This window comes from Bos mutus, chromosome 7, assembly GCF_027580195.1.
Source record: "Bos mutus isolate GX-2022 chromosome 7, NWIPB_WYAK_1.1, whole genome shotgun sequence".
Classification (NCBI taxonomy): domain Eukaryota; kingdom Metazoa; phylum Chordata; class Mammalia; order Artiodactyla; family Bovidae; genus Bos; species Bos mutus.
This window is the reverse complement of record NC_091623.1, coordinates 21808457-21827849: the sequence shown is the minus strand read 5'-3', so window position 1 is coordinate 21827849 and position 19393 is coordinate 21808457. Positions and strand designations below refer to the sequence as shown.

The window sequence follows — 19393 nt, the reverse complement described above, 5'->3', positions numbered from 1 at the left end:
GAGGGTAAAAAGATTTTATGTCTTTCTATTTGTATAACCAGCAAGTTAGACGGAGAAGGCAATGGCAACCCACTCCAGTGTTCTTTCCTGGAGAATCCCAGGGACGGGGGAGCCTGGTGGGCTGCTGTCTATGGGGTCGCACAGAGTCAGATACAACTGAAGTGACTTAGCAGCAGCAGCAAGTTAGAAGCCCGGCCATATTTAAGGTGTTAAAAAAGTTTAACACAATCTTTACCACTTTGATCTAACACTCTGCATGATGTTTTGTGCATATGAATTCACCTCTGTGTGGATGCTTGATTCCTGGATGTTGAAACTCCACGCCTTGTGTTCACTAGGACACGTGTGTGCTGTAACCCAACCGTGAGGCTTACCTGCAGGCTGTTGAAAATGACGAACAGAACCAACATCCAGAAGAGTCTGTAAGCCATGTGCAGGCCTCCCCAAAGCCATGTCATCGAAATCAGGGCAAAGAGATACAAAACCAGTGGAATTTCTAGACACCATAAAAGAAAAAGAATTTTTGAACTTGAGAATACTCCATAATCATACACATACACAAAATTATTTTTAGCTCCTTCCTGGAGATAACCCTCTGTGCCCAAGTACCTGTTTTGCAAGAACAACCTTGGAAATCCCATTCTTAGGGATTCCAGAGAAGAGGAGGGAACATTGCTGAGTCTACATTCCTTCTGTTCTCTCTCTGCCCTCCAAGGCTGGAGAAGGATGAGACCTGTTCCTCTCCTAGACTACCACCTGCTGGCCTGTTCAGGAAGCGCCGGAGACGCACTCACATTTCGATCCCGGGAAAGGCCCGGTATATAAACCTGCTCACAAGCGCTCTCCATCAGAAAATGGCAGGCAGCAGCGTGCTTCCAAAATTACAGCAGCCTAGTCTAACGTTTTGAAACATTAATGAACTTGTTTGTATGTAATGGAAACATATGTATTCATCTCTTTTTTTCTGACTGAGTGGACACCAAGCTTTATAGCTGTGGTTCAGAGCAAAGATGAAGTGACTGATTCACTACTGTCAAGAGTAAGTTTATTCTACCATTATTTTATCATGAAATTTGTTTTGACAGTTCCCCGAACAGATTTCTTACGAGCCAAAGGACTTCATTACCCTTTCTACTTTATCTCTGATATTTGGGATTTAGAATAATAATCTTAAAAGGGGAGATAATAATATGTAAATGGCAAGCCATATAAGATATGGAAAGTGAATCAGATCTTCTTCTTGTTTAGTCATTAAGTCACGTCCAACTGCTCTGTGACCCCATGGACTACAGCCCACCAGGCTCCTCTGTCCATGGGATTTTCTAGGCAAGAATGCTGGAGTGGGTTGCTACTTCCTTCTCCAGGGGATCTTCCCGACCCAGGAATCGAAACTACACCTCCTGCTTGGCAGGCAGATTCTTTACCACTGACCTTACCTGGGAAGTCTATCTTGTAGAGCATCCTTAAATTTGAATTTGATATTTTCTCATGATTTAGATTATAAACTTAGCCAGAAATCACAGAAGTGATGCTGGGTTCTTTTTACAGCATTCCATTGGTTTCCACAATAATTCAATTTGTCCCGTTATTTAGGCTGTTCGTTTTGGCCACTTGATTAAGGTAGTGCCAGCACGAGTCCTCCACTATAGAGTTAGTCCTTTTTCCTTTGTAATTAGTAGGTATCTTGTATGGCATCACTTAGGAACTAGGTACATATTCTTTCACTTATCAAACATTTGATTTATTCATTTATTTTTATCATATAGATTCATAGATTCTCAATGTAATGGGTTATGGTATACTTTGTTGCTTAATTGCTAAGTCATGTCCGACTTTTGAGACTCCTTGGATTGTAGCCCTTATACTACTACCTGTTTATTTTGATGTTCAAATTGTCCTAAGTCTGATTCATGGGAGCCCCTTCAAGATGGTTTCTGTGACTTCTGTCAGGTCATCGTTCTGGGAGCATTTCCTTGCTTCTGACCCAACAAGGCATTTCAAGTTCATCTCATACTTCCCCTGCCACAGTCCTGGTTCCTTTTAGTAGAAGGGTGTTTAGAAACCAAGGTCCGGGGCTGCGTATAGTCTTTGGTGTTGGATTGCTGCTGTTCCTAAGTCCTCTCAGAGCTAGAGCATACATGTCTGTGCGTGTGCATGCACGCGCGTGTACACACACACACATCCCTATATCTATATCTATCTCTGTATAATGAAAAACATCTTTTTATACCAATACTTTCAATTCCAATCCAGTGCCACAAGGTTAACTGTAATTTTCTCTTTCTCTGTATTTTAATTTCCTTCTCTGTTGGTAAGCAACGTACTTCTCGTTATTCCTAAAATATTTACCTATTTGATCAGCTCGAGTTGATTGCAACCAATCTCCCACTGCTGTCATCCGTCCCTGGCACAGATGGCCCCCCCAAACCCACTCAGGGTCTCATGAGCCTTGTGAGTACACCCCACTGTTCACATGGATGCCCCCTCACGATGATGGGGCTGGGACCCTCCACCCTGGGCACCTTCCAGTGGGTGCATACCTTGCTCTGTACAGACTAATGGCATTAGGACAGAATAGTTCCAGAAGAGAGAAGAAAAAGCAGGGAAGAAGGAACATGAGCATTTCTTTTTTTTTTTTTTTTTTGAGGAGACCATGATGACATCTTGTGAGATATTCTTTTCACGGAAAAAATGTCAATTGTCTATTACCACTACACAGAGCAAATAATAATATAATGCAACATAATTTACAGATGAATAGTCCTTTTGTCATTAATGCCTTACCATAGGACAGGAGTGAATATATTAAGGTTTATTTAGCCTTTTTTTAAAAAAATTTATTTTTGCTTAATGAAGTCATACAATTTGATAAAGCCCAGAAGACTCATTTGTGCTTCTGACAAGATACCCTAATATTTAGGAAACTGCCTAAGCTGTCCTTATAAAAGTTTTCAAAGGTTAGGTATTAGTCTGGCAATTGCCTGCTTTGCTCTCACTGTGCAACTACAAGATTCTATTTCTGGCTCGGTGCGCAGTACAAAAGGACGTGCATATTTTGCATGAACAGCGACAAACCAAATTGTCAAAATCTGGCCTGCATGTTTGTGTGAGGGCCGAGAGCCAGACGAGCGCTGTGTGCTGATAAAGCTCATTGCACAAGCCAAAAGAGCATACCAGGGCTGGCGAGAAACACCCAGAGCTCATGTTTTTCTGGAACTCTGCAGAAAAGTGTGGTAGCTTGGCACTCCGGATCAGAAACCGCACGGAAAGAAAGCCAGTCGTAAATAACTCAGCATACTGAACAGAAGACCCTTGCCTGCTTTTCCGGCAGTGCAACAATGATTCAGACCTGATTTCAGATGGAAGAAACATATCCAGAGGGAAATCTGGATTCTGTGGGCCTGAAGGTTATAAAACTCTGAAAAGTTTCTTTAAGAAATAAAAATTTCCAAAGCATAGTTAGATAGAAGATCTTGGAAGGGGCCAATGAAAGTTAAAAGGCCCTAAAATGTATGCTTCATTGGCTTTATGGTTAACCTAAAGGAGGTACCTTTCACCTTTCTGGGGTCAAGAGGAGTGTGTTGTGTTAGTTGCTCAGCTGTGTCTGACTCTTTGTGATCCCATGGACCACAGCCCACCAGGCTCCTCTGTCCATGGGATTCTCCACACAAGAATACTGGAGTGGATTGCCATTTCCTTCTCCAGGGGTCTTCCTGACCCGGGAATCGAACCTGTGTCTCCTGCATTAGTAGGAGGGTTCTTTACCACACGCGCCACCTGGGAAACCCATGGGGTCAAGAGTAACAGTGATCAAAAGAAGGGGTGTGAGAGTGGGAGACGGTAATGAAAGTGGGGGGACACGCTTCCTTCTGTTCAAAAGCTCCTATGAAATCCACTGGGCAAACTGAAAATGAATGCTCTTTTAATGAACAGCGTTTAGTTACATATTTCCTAAGCTGATACTTCACATTTGGTGAAAGGCTAGTAACTTTTCTGTTGGCTGTGTAAGCCCTGCTTACTGATGTAGCCATTTATAAGAGGCAATGTTAACAAGTTACATTTAGGAGTGAATTCCTTAACAGAAAACAGAATCATTCCAATGTTCTCAATAAAAGGAAACCCTTAAAACACAGTTCGGGGCCCATGGAATAATGGTATCTGGATTAAGACTGTTTAGACTCCCCTGGTGGTCCAGAGGCTTCCAATGCAGGGGGCGAGGTTCGATCCCTGGTCAGGGATCTAGCTTCCATATGCTGCAACTAAGAGATCATGCCACAACTGAAGATCCTGCATGCTGCAATTAAAGATCCTACAAGCTGCAGCGAAGACAGAAGATCCCCCATGGCACAACCGAGACCTGGCACAGCCAATAATAAACAAAGAAACAAACGTTTTTCTGTAAAAAGACAGTGCTACCCAGAACATACAAACACCCTTACAACTCAACAGAAACCAAAAAACCCAATTCCAAAATGGGCAATGGATTTAAAGAGATGTTTCTCCCCAAAAGATAAACAAATGGCCACTGAGCACAGGCAAAGATGATCAACATCACTAGTCACTAAGGAAAAGCAAATTAAACCCACAATAAGGTACTATGAATACCCACCAAGATGGCTCTTGTCAATATTATGAACACTACAAGTGTTGGCAAGGATGTGGAGCCATTGGAACCCTGGTGCCTTGGTGGTAAGAATGAAATATGGTGCAGCTGCTGTGGAAAATGGTTTGGTGGTACTTCAAAATGTTAAAAATACAATTACTATATAGCCTAGAAATTTCACTCCTAGGTATATGCTCAAAATAACTGAAAACAAGGACTCAGAGATTTGTACATCAGTATTCATGGCAGCACCACTCATACTATCCTAAAGGTGGAGACAACCCAAAAGTCCCTCAACAGGTGAACAGAAAAACAAAACGTGGTATGTACATGCAATGAAATATTGCTCAGCCTTAAAAAGGGGTGAAATTCTGATGTATGCTACAACGTGAATGAGCCATGAAAACATGTTAAGTAAAATGAGTCAGACACAAAAGTACAAATACTGTAAGATTCCACGTACACGAAGTGCCTAGAACAGGCAAATTCAGAGACAAAGCATAGAATAGAGGTTACCGGGAGCTGGGGTGGGGTGGGGGTGAGGGGATGAGGGTGTTATTGCTTAATGGGTACAGAGTTTATGTTTGGGATGATGAAAAGTTCTGAAAATAGACGGTGGTAATGGTTGCACAGCACTGTGAATGCACTTATTACTGCTGAACTGTACACTTAGAATGGTGAATTTTAAGTTATGCATATTTTACTACTATTTTTTTAAAGCTATACTATTAATAAAAAAAGACAAGCTTGTGTCAAGATAAAGTTCCACAATGAGGGAGAAAAAAAAACAAATCCTTGAAATACTTACATTAGCAAGAATCACTAATGTGAAAAACAAAGCCATCTGAAAAGATTTTAGTGAAAGAAGTTACTGGTGGAAAGTAAAAAAAACAAACAGAAAAATTCAGCCAGTGCATTTGTCATTTAGTATTACTATCATTAGAAAAGTCTACTTATGGGAGTTAGTAGCTTCCACTGAGAATACACAAAATCTCTTTATTTTTTAGTGTAAAATATGACTTCAATGAATTTCATTGCCATTTTTAAAGAAAGTATGGTGCTGAATTATCTCTTTTCTCTGTAATTGCAGCCTTGGCTTTATTGCTATGCACCAGTGGCAATTATGGCTTTATTATGGAAATCACACCTCATTTACATGAAGCTGAAAATTTATTCTGTGTTTACAATCTTCTAAAGTACTTGCTTTAATTTTACCTCACTGACCTTCTGAGTCTAACAATTTGGATGTGCTACTAAAACAAACTCATCAATGTAAAACAAGGAAGACAACTGTGAAATAATGTGGATTTAAGATATTTATGGGTCTCTTTCTAACAATAAGCACGCATCATTTTTAAATTAGAAAAAGAGGTAATTGAAAAGAAGGCATCAAAAGGTCTTATTTCTAAAAGATGGGCCTTTATTCTGAAATGAACAGATACTTGAAGGCCAAGACATTTCATTGATCTGATCCATTCCCTGGTGAGAAAATATTAAATGTGCTCTTGAGTTTTCTTAACAAGGGTTAAGACACAATGTACTGTCACCCACCAGTGTTTTTAGCAAATAAACCTAATGTCATAGAAGATAACAGGGCACATTCTTCACAAAGCTGGCAAGTCAGCATTAGGATACTGTGGGTGGAACAGACAACAACAGACTTACAGATCGGATTTGTAAACTGTTCAAAGAAACGCTCCCTACTTCATTTGGGTAGTTTGTATTCCTAATCTTTGGTCACTTAGTCCTATACTTGGTTCTATTTTAGAACTTCCTTGGTACTTCAACACATTCCCAGAAGAGCTCTTGAGAACCCACCTGGACAACAGGGAATCCACTCTAAGCCCCCTGGCCATAGTCCCCAGACACAGCGGCACAGGTTTGTTGCAGCAGGCTAGACTCTGTGTATGTCAACTCAGTGACGTGCCCGGTTCTTCACTTTTGCCATCCTGACCAAATTCATCATCTCCAGTGAAATATGAAGATCACTCAGATTGGAGGGCTGCTTTTACTGTGCACACTCACATGCAAACTATCACTCAAAAGCTTCTGATGAACCTTTATTGAAAATGAACCTTTCCATGTCTTCTATTCCCCTGTCCCCTTTGATATTTCCTAGTCTCTCCTACCCTATTCTAGTCCATTCCAATCCATCCCATCCCATCCCATCCCACTTCACTCTAAAATACTGCAAGGAGACTCACCAGTGTATTGTGACCCACAACGTGTAAATCTTTGCTCTAAAAGATAGTTCAAGAAGCTAGTAGGCTATCTTAGACATCAAGCAGGCACAGTAGACATAATTATCATGGGACGCCTACTGCTATCATGTTCTGATATGCATTTACCCTGACCTTTTCTGGGATGTGAAGGAGGCAAGCCTAATTTGGAGGGATCTGCACAGGTAATATATTGACTCTGCAGGCAGAAAGTCAATACTGGCCTACAGCATATTTCCCAGGTATAAGAGAAATGTGAGAAAATTCTCAAAGGAGTCTCAAGTTTGCTGGGAACCTAAACAGCGGTACTTTGTCAAATGGGTGACTTTGGGCTCTCCTGGACGTGAGAAGACAGTTGACTGTCAGGCCTACTTTGAAGGTGATTTATTGGGATTGAAAAAAAATGGTACAAGCCTAGAATTATGGTCTCGCCTTGCAAAAGCTATATATAATTTTCAATTTGCAGGCTATAATTTTGAATCTAAGGAGAATAATCAAGTTAGATGAGACATACCCACATGGACCTTGCATGCACTGTTATTAGAGTAATTCCATTTGAACCATGTACTTCAAAGTTGCCAGATAATATTCTACTCGGGGGGTGGGGGGCAGTTGTCAAATAGGTCTGTGATTCTTAAGGAAAAGGTGAAATGAACTGTTTTTTTCCTTGTGAGAAAAATGTCTTGCAACTATGGGAAGGAGAAATATCATTTGGTTTCACAGTCAACATAGCAACATTCTACACACTTCATAAATGTTTCATAAAATGACATTATGACCAACGTTTTTAGAAGATCAGAGTTCTAAAACAAACAAGATGTCAGCCAACCAACAATCGAAGACTGGCTTAACCTACTTTTCTAACTACATTACCAGTTACTTAGCCGTGAAGGAGTTCAAAACAGTCATCTCCAGGCATGCTCAGGCACCTAAGAGCAATTTCCAACACACTTGGCTTTCATAATACAATGAAAATGTACAATGCATCTTTCAACCTCTACATTTATATTTTAAATCTTACTAGATGGTCTCATAATTTGAGGAAATTAGGTTACTGTGTATTTGGCCATGACTAGTGAAAAAGTTGGCTTAAAGCTCAACATTCAGAAAACTAAGATCATGGCATCTGGTCCCATCACTTCATGGGAAATAGATGGGTAAACAGTGGACACAGTGTCAGATTGTATTTTGGGGGGCTCCAAAATCACTGTACATGGTGATTGCAGCCATGAAATTAAAAGACGCTTACTCCCTGGAAGGAAAGTTATGACCAACCTAGATAGCATATTCAAAAGCAGAGACATTACTTTGTCAACAAAGGTCTGTCTAGTCAAGGCTATGGTTTTTCCAGTGGTTACGTATGGATGTGAGAGTTGGACTGTAAAGAAAGCTGAGCACCGAAGAATTGATGCTTTTGAGTTGCGGTGTTGGAGAAGACTCTTGAGAGTCCCTTGGACTATAAGGAGATCCAACCAGTCCATTGTAAAGGAAATCAGTCCTAAGTGTTCATTGGAAGGACTGATGCTAAAGCTGAAACTCCAATACTTTGGCCACCTCATGCGAAGAGTTGACTCATTAGAAAAGACTCTGACGCTGGGAGGGATTGGGGGCAGGAGGAGAAGGGGACGACAGAGGATGAGACGGTTGGATGGCATCACCGACTTGATGGACATGAGTTTGAGTGAACTCTGGGAGTTGGTGACGGACAGGGAGGCCTAGGTGCTGCGATTTATGGGGTCGCAGAGAGTCGGACACGACTGAGCGACTGATCTGAACTGAGGCAGTTATGTTTAAAGATAATTTGATAGTACATCACAGGGCCATCATTACAATTTAATAGGCTCTAATTCAACACTGAAGTCTTGAGTCAATTCTGAGACAGTCTCAGAAAAATTAACACTAAAAATCAGTCTATGTGTTCAAGAAAATATTTTTACAGTGTGTTAAATATGTCAGTTCCCAGAACTGTTTCCTAGTAGAGACCCTTGATCTGAATAAATGCCAGCTGATCTCAATGCTTATATTTCCTTTCTTTAATTTGGGTCTCTAGCCCTCACACTACAAAACTGTAACATTGAGTAAAATGTTTATTCTATTTCCTTTGCCACGTCACTATTCTAAAAAGTCCACTTGAATGAAATCTTTTGGTTCCTGTCAGTGTGATTCACAGCATCTCTTCTTCCAAAAGATATTCTGGTATCAGATTATCAGGGCATAGTCTGATCTTAAAAATATAGCTATGTATTTCTCAAAAGCTTTGGGGATATTATTTACTGTCTGTTGTTAAATAACTATACCTGTAAATATAGAAAACTAATACCAAACCCACAAGGAGAGCTGTTTTCAAGAATATATGATAACAGCCCATAAAGTGGTGTAATACCTGTGTTATATAAAGGCTTATCATTGTCTATTTAAACAATGGCACAGTACCCACAGGTGTGCCAGGAATGTCTATGCAGATGAAAATGAACTAATATTGTATTGCTTATTCATACTAACAACCTTGGATCAAGCCCTTACAGGAAAAAGAAAGAGAAACCATTGTGCTTAGAAAGAAAGGCAATCTGCTGGGTGAATGGCCATGTGTATGATCTAGGGAGAAGGAGGCTGTCCCCCAAAAACCATCTACATTGACAGTATTTATATGTTGGTGGCCAAAGTAATCTTACCAATGTGACTTGGATCTAATAACAAACTTTAAAATTTTTTTTCTGTATTTGTCAATGTTATGCTGCTACTGCTGCTAAGTTGCTTCTGTCGTGTCCGACTCTGTGCGACCCCATAGACGGCAGCCCACCATGCTCCCCCATCCTTGGGATTTTCCAGGCAAGAATACTGGAGTGGGGTGCCATTGTAGATCTAAAAATGTGTAAGATTTTAATTTTAACTCTTTCTCCTCTTTCATGTGGAAATTAACATTGTTAATGGTTAGACGGTTTCAGCTATTACTATTTCAGGTGTCAGCTATTAGTAGTAAATAGAAGGTAGATATTAGAGCTTATTTTCATCTCAGGCTAACAACTATGTTTCCACTTTTTTCTTCCCTTTTTCTTTCCTTCTTTCCTCCCTCTCTCCTTCCCTTCCTTCCTTTCCAAGCCTCCGACATGGAGCTACTCACTTATTATTATTCATAGTAGTAGTATTACTGTTACTATTCAATTCCATCTTTAATAGGTTAGACAGATCCTTCTACATTTTTCATTTGTTTCTCTCTTTTTTCTTCAAATCAAGTGAAGTTTATTGTGTTACAAAGTCTGTGAGCCACATTTGAAAAAAAAAACCTTTTTTCATGGTGGCATATAACCATAGATTGTGTTTACTTGCAAAGACTCTGGCATTAGCGGGGAGAATGCTGGAGAAAGGAAAATCACCCTACTTCTTCGAAATCATCTAATTAAATGTGTAAGTATCAACAATTGCTCATTTCAATTACTTGTTGATTTACAACCACATCGATTTACACTGTCTTATGAAACTGTACAATAGAGCTTCAAATTGTTCAACATTTTTAGTGTTTCCTATGACCCAATTTCTACTTCTTTCTTGAAGCTGATGCATTCTAATTATAAATCATATCATTTTGCTTTCCTGAAGGTAATTTATACTAAATTTTATAATTTCCTTCTGTCAAATTCAATTAAAAGAAAAGATATGTTTTGAACAAGGGCCCTGAGCCAAATAAATTTTTTTAAAAAGCATGTACTGAAGTTGACTGAATGGGATTTATTCTAAAAGAGGCAGAATAGTAGAGAGGTTATGAGCATGGACTCTGGGGCCAGATTACTTGAGGTCCATTTACTAGCTGTGTGACCTTGGTGAGTTACTTGACTGCTCTGATGCACAATTTCCTCATCTGTACAAGAAAGATAACATCAGTACTTCCTAAATATGCTTTATTAAATCCAGCGAGGATTTAATGATTGAAATGCAAAATACTTAGAACAGTTTTATATAAACTTTGGCGATTGCTTATTATTCAAAAAATATAGATATACATATATATTTAAGATTCAAAAGTGTATTAGATAAAATGTGACAGGTAAAAGGATGAATTACATATGGATCTTCTTTCAAATGTGTGTATGTATATGTGTGTATATATATATATATGTGTGTATATATATATATATATATAGGCTTCCTGGTGGCTCAGATGGTAAGGAATCCACCTGCAATGCAGGAGACCCGGGTTCAACCCCTGGGTTGGGAAGATATATTGGAGAAGCAAATAGCTACCCCCTCCAGTATTCTTGTCTGGAGAACTCCATGGTTGGGGGGAATACACACACACACACACACATACACACACTATAATAAAAGGTAGAAGATAAATATTAGAAGAAAGGGATCAAGTTACATAAAAATTCAGGGAAAGCAGCAGTTACTTCCCATAGATGGTATCAGAAAGGTTTTTGTGAGGAAGAAGGAATTTCACCTGGAATTTAAAGATGAGCTATGTCTGAACATGTGGATTTTGAGCTTAAGGTAGGAAAGAAAGGCAAAAAGGCAAGTGCAGAAATTAGTGTAAAATATCCCTTCTGACTTTCATGACAGGTCCGGGAAGGGTACTAGTGAGAAGAATGAGGTCATGAGGGGATTGTTCGGACCAGCTTAAGCAACAGAAAGATTTTACAGGAAATGGAGAGGCATTTAAGATTTCTGAGAAGACGAGTGCCCAATCAGAAGAGAAATTTCCTTAATCTCACGGGAAAGTAAACAGATTGGTAGACAGAAAGCTGGAGGCAGGGATACCAGCCAGGAAATCACGGCAGTGGTCCAAGTGAGACATGATGAAGACCTGGGGCAAGAACATGGTGAAGGAGTGACTCCCACGATAGAAACAAGGAGATGGACACAAAGATATGGTAAAGAATCTAAAGGTGAAGTACCCCCAAATCAGAAAACAAGGAGGAACTTTAAAAATCATACAGCTATTGGGACTTCATCCCTGGAGACTCCAATACATTGAGGCTGTAAAGAGACTCATCAAACCATAATTAGTGAAAGAGCGATTTTGATGATCAGTTTTGACAACTACTGACCTGAAAGTCTACAGCTATCAAGTAAAACAAAAATTATACTGGCTTCAAAATTAGGAAAATGAGAAAAGGATTAAGAGGAAGAATAGAAGGAACAGGGAGAAACAATAACAGAGATCAGAGAAACTGGGGCAGGCAAGTCGTGGACAAGTTTTGTACTTCTGAGAACAATCTATTATTCCCGGGAAGAGGACAGAAAAGAAGGTGAGAAAACAAGTTGAGCTCAAGTGGATAGATTTGAAAATTACCACTGTGATGTGAAAAAGGCAGAGGCAATCCCTGAAAAACACATCTATTCCAGAGTTATGAGTCACATGAAAAATGAGTCATGGCCTGGGATTTACAGGAAAATAAAAAAGAAGAGTATTATGAAAACCAAGGGAGGGAGACTATTCAAGGAAGGGAAGTTACCAGTACAACTTATGCAGAAGAGTTTTTAAGGACAAGAACATGAGAGGTCAGCAGACGTGGTGCTCAACATTATGGGTGATGAATCAAAGAGAACAGCAAGGCAGAGAACAGAAGGTGATGAGTACAGAGAGTTTGCGTGGACTCCTCTTCAAGAAGTCAGCTGGTGAAGAAGAGAGGCAGGGAGGTAACTTGATAAAGCAGCAGGATAATGAGCATGTTCTTTTAAGCACGAACAGTGATGCAGGTTTTTAGATGGAGGGGAAAGACATAGAATAGGGAGGTATTTAAGATGCAAGGCAACTGTGGAAAATTTAATGAAAACAAGTTCCCAAAGAAGAAAATTGCATGGCAATTGTTTTGCATGGCAATAATTCATTCTTTGGTAAGAATGAATTATTTACTTCCTTACCTAAATGGGAGGAAAAGTGGCAAAGAAGGGAGAAAAACAGAAAGCAGTGTTCAGATAAAGTAAGTAAGAGAACATCAGGTTGTTTTCCTATCTTATATAGAGAGTGAGAATAGAAGGTGTTAAGCACAAGACTTATGGGCAATCTGTTTCCTAAAGATTACCTAAGAATCAAGTAAAGATAATCCAAAGGCTCACTGAGAAGCAGAGATGGCTCAGTTAAGGTTACTCAGAATAAATCAGTATCTATTGCAGAGTAGCACTAATTGGCTGGGAAAAAGAGAAGTATGTGACATAGGCTAGAATGGTGAATGCTGAAATTGCTTAAGAAGAGAGTCATGTTGGTGAGGACATCAAGGGAGCTATTGAAAATATCCTAAAGGGAGGTCGCAGTGAAGATAAAGACCAGTAGGAGTGAGAAACTGGGAGAGGCGGGCAGAGGGAGGTGTGAAGAGGGAGAAGGGGACCCAGGAAGGGAGGCCAGCTTGAGAAATGGTAATCACAGTAATATGAATAGGTTAAGGATGATGCAAGCAAAAGAACACAAAATTAAAAATAGGAAAAATCATTAAACAGGGACATAATGACTTTGAAGTTCAAGATGGACCACAAATACTTTTGATATCCTACTAGTTGGAAGGAGTAGCCTCTTGCAACTGGCTGTAGGAAAGTAATTTGTTTATGAGAGTGCCATTTTGGTTATGATCAGACAAGTCAAAAAGTAATTTTATAAAAGGTTCAGATCAAGTTTGTTACTGCCTTCCGGCCCAATGAAATTCAAACTTCACCTTTGATATGGTGAAGAAAACAACTTTTATAAAAATGTCCTTTTTCTCCATTCAACGTTTTGAGTTTTATAATGCATTAACTATTAAATATAGTGCTGTGATCATAGATATTGTGCCAGCTATACACTTCTAAAGAAATTTATGATACAACTGTAAATTCCCCAGATTGCTTGTCCCCACTCCCTATTTCCCTAGTCCCAACAACTCTATTTTCCTTTATTTCTGGATGTCCTCTTTAATACTGTACCAGTTGATTAAAGTGTGATCAAGCAACTGTTTAGTGACTATGTATTTTTTAAAGAATTGCACAGACACTGAATCATAAATTGAAAGTAGCCCAAGAATACTGGAGCGGGTAGCCTATCCTGTCTCCAGAGGATCTTCCCAATCTAGGAATCGAACTGGGGTCTCCTGCCTTGCAGGTGGATTCTTTACCAACTGAGCTATCAGGGAAGCCCTCTCTAAGTAACAAGACTGGCAAAAATGAATAAATGAAAAAAGTTTCAAATAATGAATGGAATTTACATGTTAGATGTAGATTAATAAATGTGATTTACACCTTACTTGGAGTTTCCCTGATTAGAGAGAACCATGGAATATCACAAGATTTCCATGTTGATACCAACTGAGGTGCCTCACAGACTAGGTTAGAGGGGAATAGTGTTTTCAATGGCATAGATTTTCTAAGATAAAATAGCCTTAAAAAATTCATTTTTTTTACTCTTCAGTAGAGTTTTAACATATTCTTTGGCAATAGTCTGAATACAAATTTGAGAGAGATATTTAAAAAAATCAGAAATTGTATGTTCATCAACCAAAAGTTGAATGAAAGATTTCAGTCACCCATTAAAGAAATGAATGTGCTCTTAGATCAAAGCAATAAACATGAATAACTGTTTCATGTAGCTTTCAAAAGAGTAGAAAGTAATGCTTCACTGGTAATTTCCCCAAGATAACTAAAGAAGGATTTGAGGCGGGGGGAAGTCCTTTGAAAGAGTGGAGTATGCCAGGAAAATTAAAATGCAAACTTTTAATTAACTTGGAAAAAAACTGCCAAGGAAATATATGGAAAAACTCGGCCTATATATAAAAATTACAAACAACTGGGAAAGTTTCACTGACCCTCTGGGTCAAGCTGAGGCACGGCAATGGTATGCCTATGTCAATAACAGATGAAGGGCAAAGAATGTGCAAGGCTTATGAGCAGCAATGCCACTGTGATGGTCCTAGACAACGGCTTTAAATGTGGACCATGACCATATCTTGCACTGACATTCTGCTGAAGCCTATTCATGATGGGTATCAAGAAATTATTTTCAATTGCATTCCTTCTCCTGCCCAATCACCATGAATGATGAACTCAGCAAGTGAGACTGAATCCAGTTCCACTATTTGAGTCCAGACTTGGCAGACATTATGTCCTTTTTAGACAATAGCACTAATTCAAAATGGCTGTGCCTATGGAGACTTTATGCATGAAAGCAGAATTTTCCTTTTATCCTACAGTCTCAGGACTGCTATTGAATGAATGAATGATGCCATCAATTTAACCTTTTAAAGGTTCCATGTGGAAAGGGGACAGACAAGAACCAAGAAATATCAGTCTTAAGAGAGCTGTGAGATGATATAAGCTACGTGCTATGAACTGAATTAAGTCTCTGTAAAATTCATTTGTTGAAACCCCAACCCTCAATATGATGGTATTTGGAAATAGGGACATAAAGAGTTAATTAAGTCATGAGAGTAGAGTCCTCACAATGGGATTCGTGCCCTTACAAGGAGAGACGTGAGCGAACTCTTTCCCTTTCTCTTTCCTTCTCTCCCCCAAGTAAGAACATAGCAAGAGAATGGTCATCTGCAGGCCAGGAAGAGGGCTCTAGTTAGGAACCAAATTGGCCAGCACCCAGACTGTGGGACTTCTCAACCTCTGTAACTGTGAAGTATAAATAGCTACTGTTTAAACCACCCAGTCTATGGCATTTTGTTATGACAACTCGAGTCAATTAATATACACCAGGCATAAAGATGAAGAAAGGAAGAGAGGCACATATTTGAAAGATATATAGGAATGATCCAGGACAAAATATTATGCACCAGTTACATACTGAAAGAGCTGTTATGCTGATAAAAATACCAATGCATACTGCATGCTTACTATGTTACAGAGTATACTAAAGACTTAATATGAATTAACATCTAATGCTTGAAACAGCTCTATAAAGTTAAATATTATTATTATGCCTGCACTATATATGTGAATAGTGAGGAAAACTAGGCACATTTCAGTACCTTAAAGAGACAAGGCAGTCTTTCTTGGAAATTAGAAGATGAAGAAACAATTTGCTAGCCTGAATCACTTCAAATTCTTTCTGGGGCATGGAGCCTAACAATTCCTTTTATGGAATCAGAGCTCTCTACGTCTAATTTAACATTTACGTGTCATTTTTCTCCATGAAAGATTTGACGACAAAATGGCGAACGGTGAAGCACTGGGGAAGAGAGCTCTGGAGACTTTAGGAGTCACTTGTGGTTTTAACCCCAACTGCACAATTCAACAGCTTTGCAAATCTGGACACCTCTCTAAGCCTCGCATTTGTTTCATTTTCTTGTCTCACTATAGGACTAGATATACGTGCTTCACAGGATTCTTGTGAAAACTGAGATAATATACACAAAATGCTTAGCACAGGGTGCTGGTATATCAGCAATTAGTAGCTGTTACGATGATCATGATGATACCACCAGGGCTAAAGTCCACCCATAGCTGCCACTTACATGCAGTCCAGCCTTTTATTCTCTCCCAATCCTACTACATCCATGCTCTCCCACTGTCCACCTTGAAAATAAACTGAAGCTTTAGTACTGAAATAGCCTAAACAGAGACCCACCCTTGTCCTCATCAGTTTTAAACAGAGACTAGGTAAAAGGCAGTCCCTGAGGTATAAACATTTGGGAAACTCGAGTTTTGGAAAGACCCAGCTCTGCCACAAATTACTAGTCCCTTTTCTTCTTTGGTTACATGTGGAAATCAGGAGTTCAAACAGAAATGTAAGCTTTCTCGCGACTCTTTGATTTTATTTTTTACTTTTTATCTCAATGTTCTAAGCCTTAGGAAACTAATTCCTGATGTTAAAGTTCTTGGAGATTTTAATGAGCAATATCAAGTCCCCAGTAAATAACAATAATGAAAAAAAAAAACAAATACACATTGAACAACTACATATCGTCTTTCAGGTTCAAAGATTCTGATTTGAATCTTTGAAGACTGAGGTCACAGATATAAATCTAAGCAGGGGATGAGCATCCAAAATGTTTCTTTAAATATTTTGGATTTCCCCCAGCATTACTGATAAAATGTAGGGAGACTAAACTGCTCACAAAGATTTTTTTTAAAGCTCAAGTGGAAGAGATTGTTAATTGTGCAGCGAGGAGTTCTGGGGTTTTCCTTTGGTCCCTAGGTATTGTTTTTTATTTTCTTTTCAGCAATGGAACTGGGAGTAGACTGCAAACAAGCAGTTTTCTGCCAAGGACATGTGAAACCTGTAATATTGGTCATTCTGGATCTGATTTAAGTATGTACTATTACTAGGTAAGATTACTTTTACTTTGCTTCACTGGAAACCTCAATTTTGGTTTAGGAAAAAAAGCATATTGTGTTTTTCATTTGTATTTATAAACCATGTAAAACTTAAAATGACAATGATATACTCAGAATTTTGCAATATGTGTTTGAAACGACAAGCAATAAAAATTAAAATAAAACAATGCAATAAAATAAAAATGACAATAAAATTTAAAATGACAATGACATACTTAGAATTCTGATGTGCAAAAAATCAGGACGCCAGAACCACAGTGTTTCAGCTATTGATTGCTACATAAGAAACTTGGTGGCTTAAAATATTTTACAATCTAGGCTGGGCAGTTTTCTGTTCTGTGTGGTGTCTACTTGGGCTGGATCCGACAAGAAGGCTTCTTCACTCCTATGTCTGGAATCAGAGCTGGGATGCTTGAAACAACAGCGGGCTGATGTGTTAGTTGCTCAGTCATGTCAGATTCTTTGTGACCCCATGGACTGTATCTCCCAGGTGCCTCTGTCCATGGGGATTCTCCAGGCAAGAATACTGGAGTGGGTTGCCATGCTCTTCTCCAGGGGGTCTTCCCCACCCAGGGATCGAACCCAGGTCTCCCACGTTGCAAGTGGATTCTTTACGGTTTGAGCTACCTGGGAAGCCTGGAGGCAGGTTATATATGCCTATTCATGTGGTCACTCCACACAATTAGCTTGGAGATGCTAATATCATGGTCATCTCAGAGTAATCAGACTTCTTATATTGTGGCTGGCTTCCAAAAGAACGGAAACTGATACAGTCATGCCTGTCCTCCTAAACGCTTGACCCATTATGGGGCAGTATCACTTCCATCAGATTATCTTGGTCTAAGCAAGTCTGAGACCCAGGTTTGATCCCCGGGCTTGAGAAGATCCCCGGAGAAGAAAATGGCAACCCACTCCAATATTCTTGCCTGGAGAATTCCACGGACAGAAGAGCATGGTGGGCTATAGCCCACGGGGTTGCAAAGAGTCAGGCACAACTTATCAACTGACACTTTCACTTCCTAAGCAAGTCCAAAAAGTTAAAGGGAGGGGAAACAGACTCCACCGCTTTATGTGGGGAGTAGGACACACATCAAGGGAGGGAAATAACTGATGGTGGCCATCTTTGGAGAACATGGCACAGTGCATATTGCATTTACTAAGAGCTATCTGGTTCCAAATAGGAAAAGGAGTACGTCAAGGCTGTATATTGTCACCCTGCTTATTTAACTTATATGCAGAGTACATCATGAGAAATGCTGAGCTGGATGAAGCACAAGCTGGAATCAAGATTGCCAGGAGAAATATCAATAACCTCAGATATGCAGATGACACCACCCTTACGGGAGAAAGTGAAGAACTAAAGAGCCTCTCAATGAAAGTGAAAAGAGGAGAGTGAAAATGTTGGCTTAAAGCTCAACATTCAGAAAACTAAGATCATGGCATCCGGTCCCATCACTTCATGGCAAATAGATGGGGAAACAGTGGCTGATTTTATTTTCTGGGGCTCCCAAATCACTGCAGATGGTGATTGAAGCCACGAAATTAAAAGATGCTTACTCCTTGGAAGGAAAGTTATGACCAACCTAGATAGCATATTAAAAAGCAGAGACATTACTTTGCCAATAAAGGTCCATCTAGTCAAGGCTATGGTTTTTCAAGTAGTCATGTATGGATGTGAGAATTGGACTATAAAGAAAGCTGAGCGCCGAAAAATTGATGCTTTTGAACTGTGGTGTTGGAGAAGACTCTTGAGAGTCTCTTGGACTGCAAGGAGATCCAACCAGTCCATCCTAAAGGAGATCAGTCCTGAGTGTTCCTTGGAGGGACTGATGTTGAAGCTGGATCTCCAATACTTTAGCCACCTGATGCAAAGATCTGACTCATTTGAAAAGACCCTGATGACAGAGGATGAGATGGTTGGATGGCATCACCGATTCAATGGACATGAGTTTGGGTAAGCTCCGGGAGTTGGTGATGGACAGGGAAGCCTGGCATGCTGCGGTCCATGGGGTCGCAAAGAGTCAGACACGACTGATCGGCTGAACTGAACTGATTTCCTCTTCTTTTTCCTTTGGCTTTTAATGAGTTTCCTTGGTCTCTTTTAGAAATATCTTAAGATGCTAGGAGAAGACAAGTCACTCATTCTCAGGATATAAGGGATGATACTTCATAATATTATAATTGGCTTTCGGTGATTTTTGTAATAGCAATGGAATCTTGATTTCCATTAGTATTAGTAAATATAAAGAAATGGAACCTGAGAAGAAATGGAAGCATTCATTTTCAAATATATTACCAAGCAGAGAAGTGGCCATTATTGCACCAG

The 19393-nt window shown here is 39.6% G+C and overlaps 1 protein-coding gene across 1 annotated transcript in view; it reads right to left on the bottom strand.

Moving 5' to 3' along the window:
• ADGRV1 (adhesion G protein-coupled receptor V1) overlaps positions 1-19393 on the bottom strand; it is a 542489-nt gene that overhangs the window by 68892 nt on the left and 454204 nt on the right. The window contains 1 exon segment of the mRNA XM_070373127.1: positions 375-496. Coding sequence (XP_070229228.1) covers positions 375-496 — 122 coding nt within the window.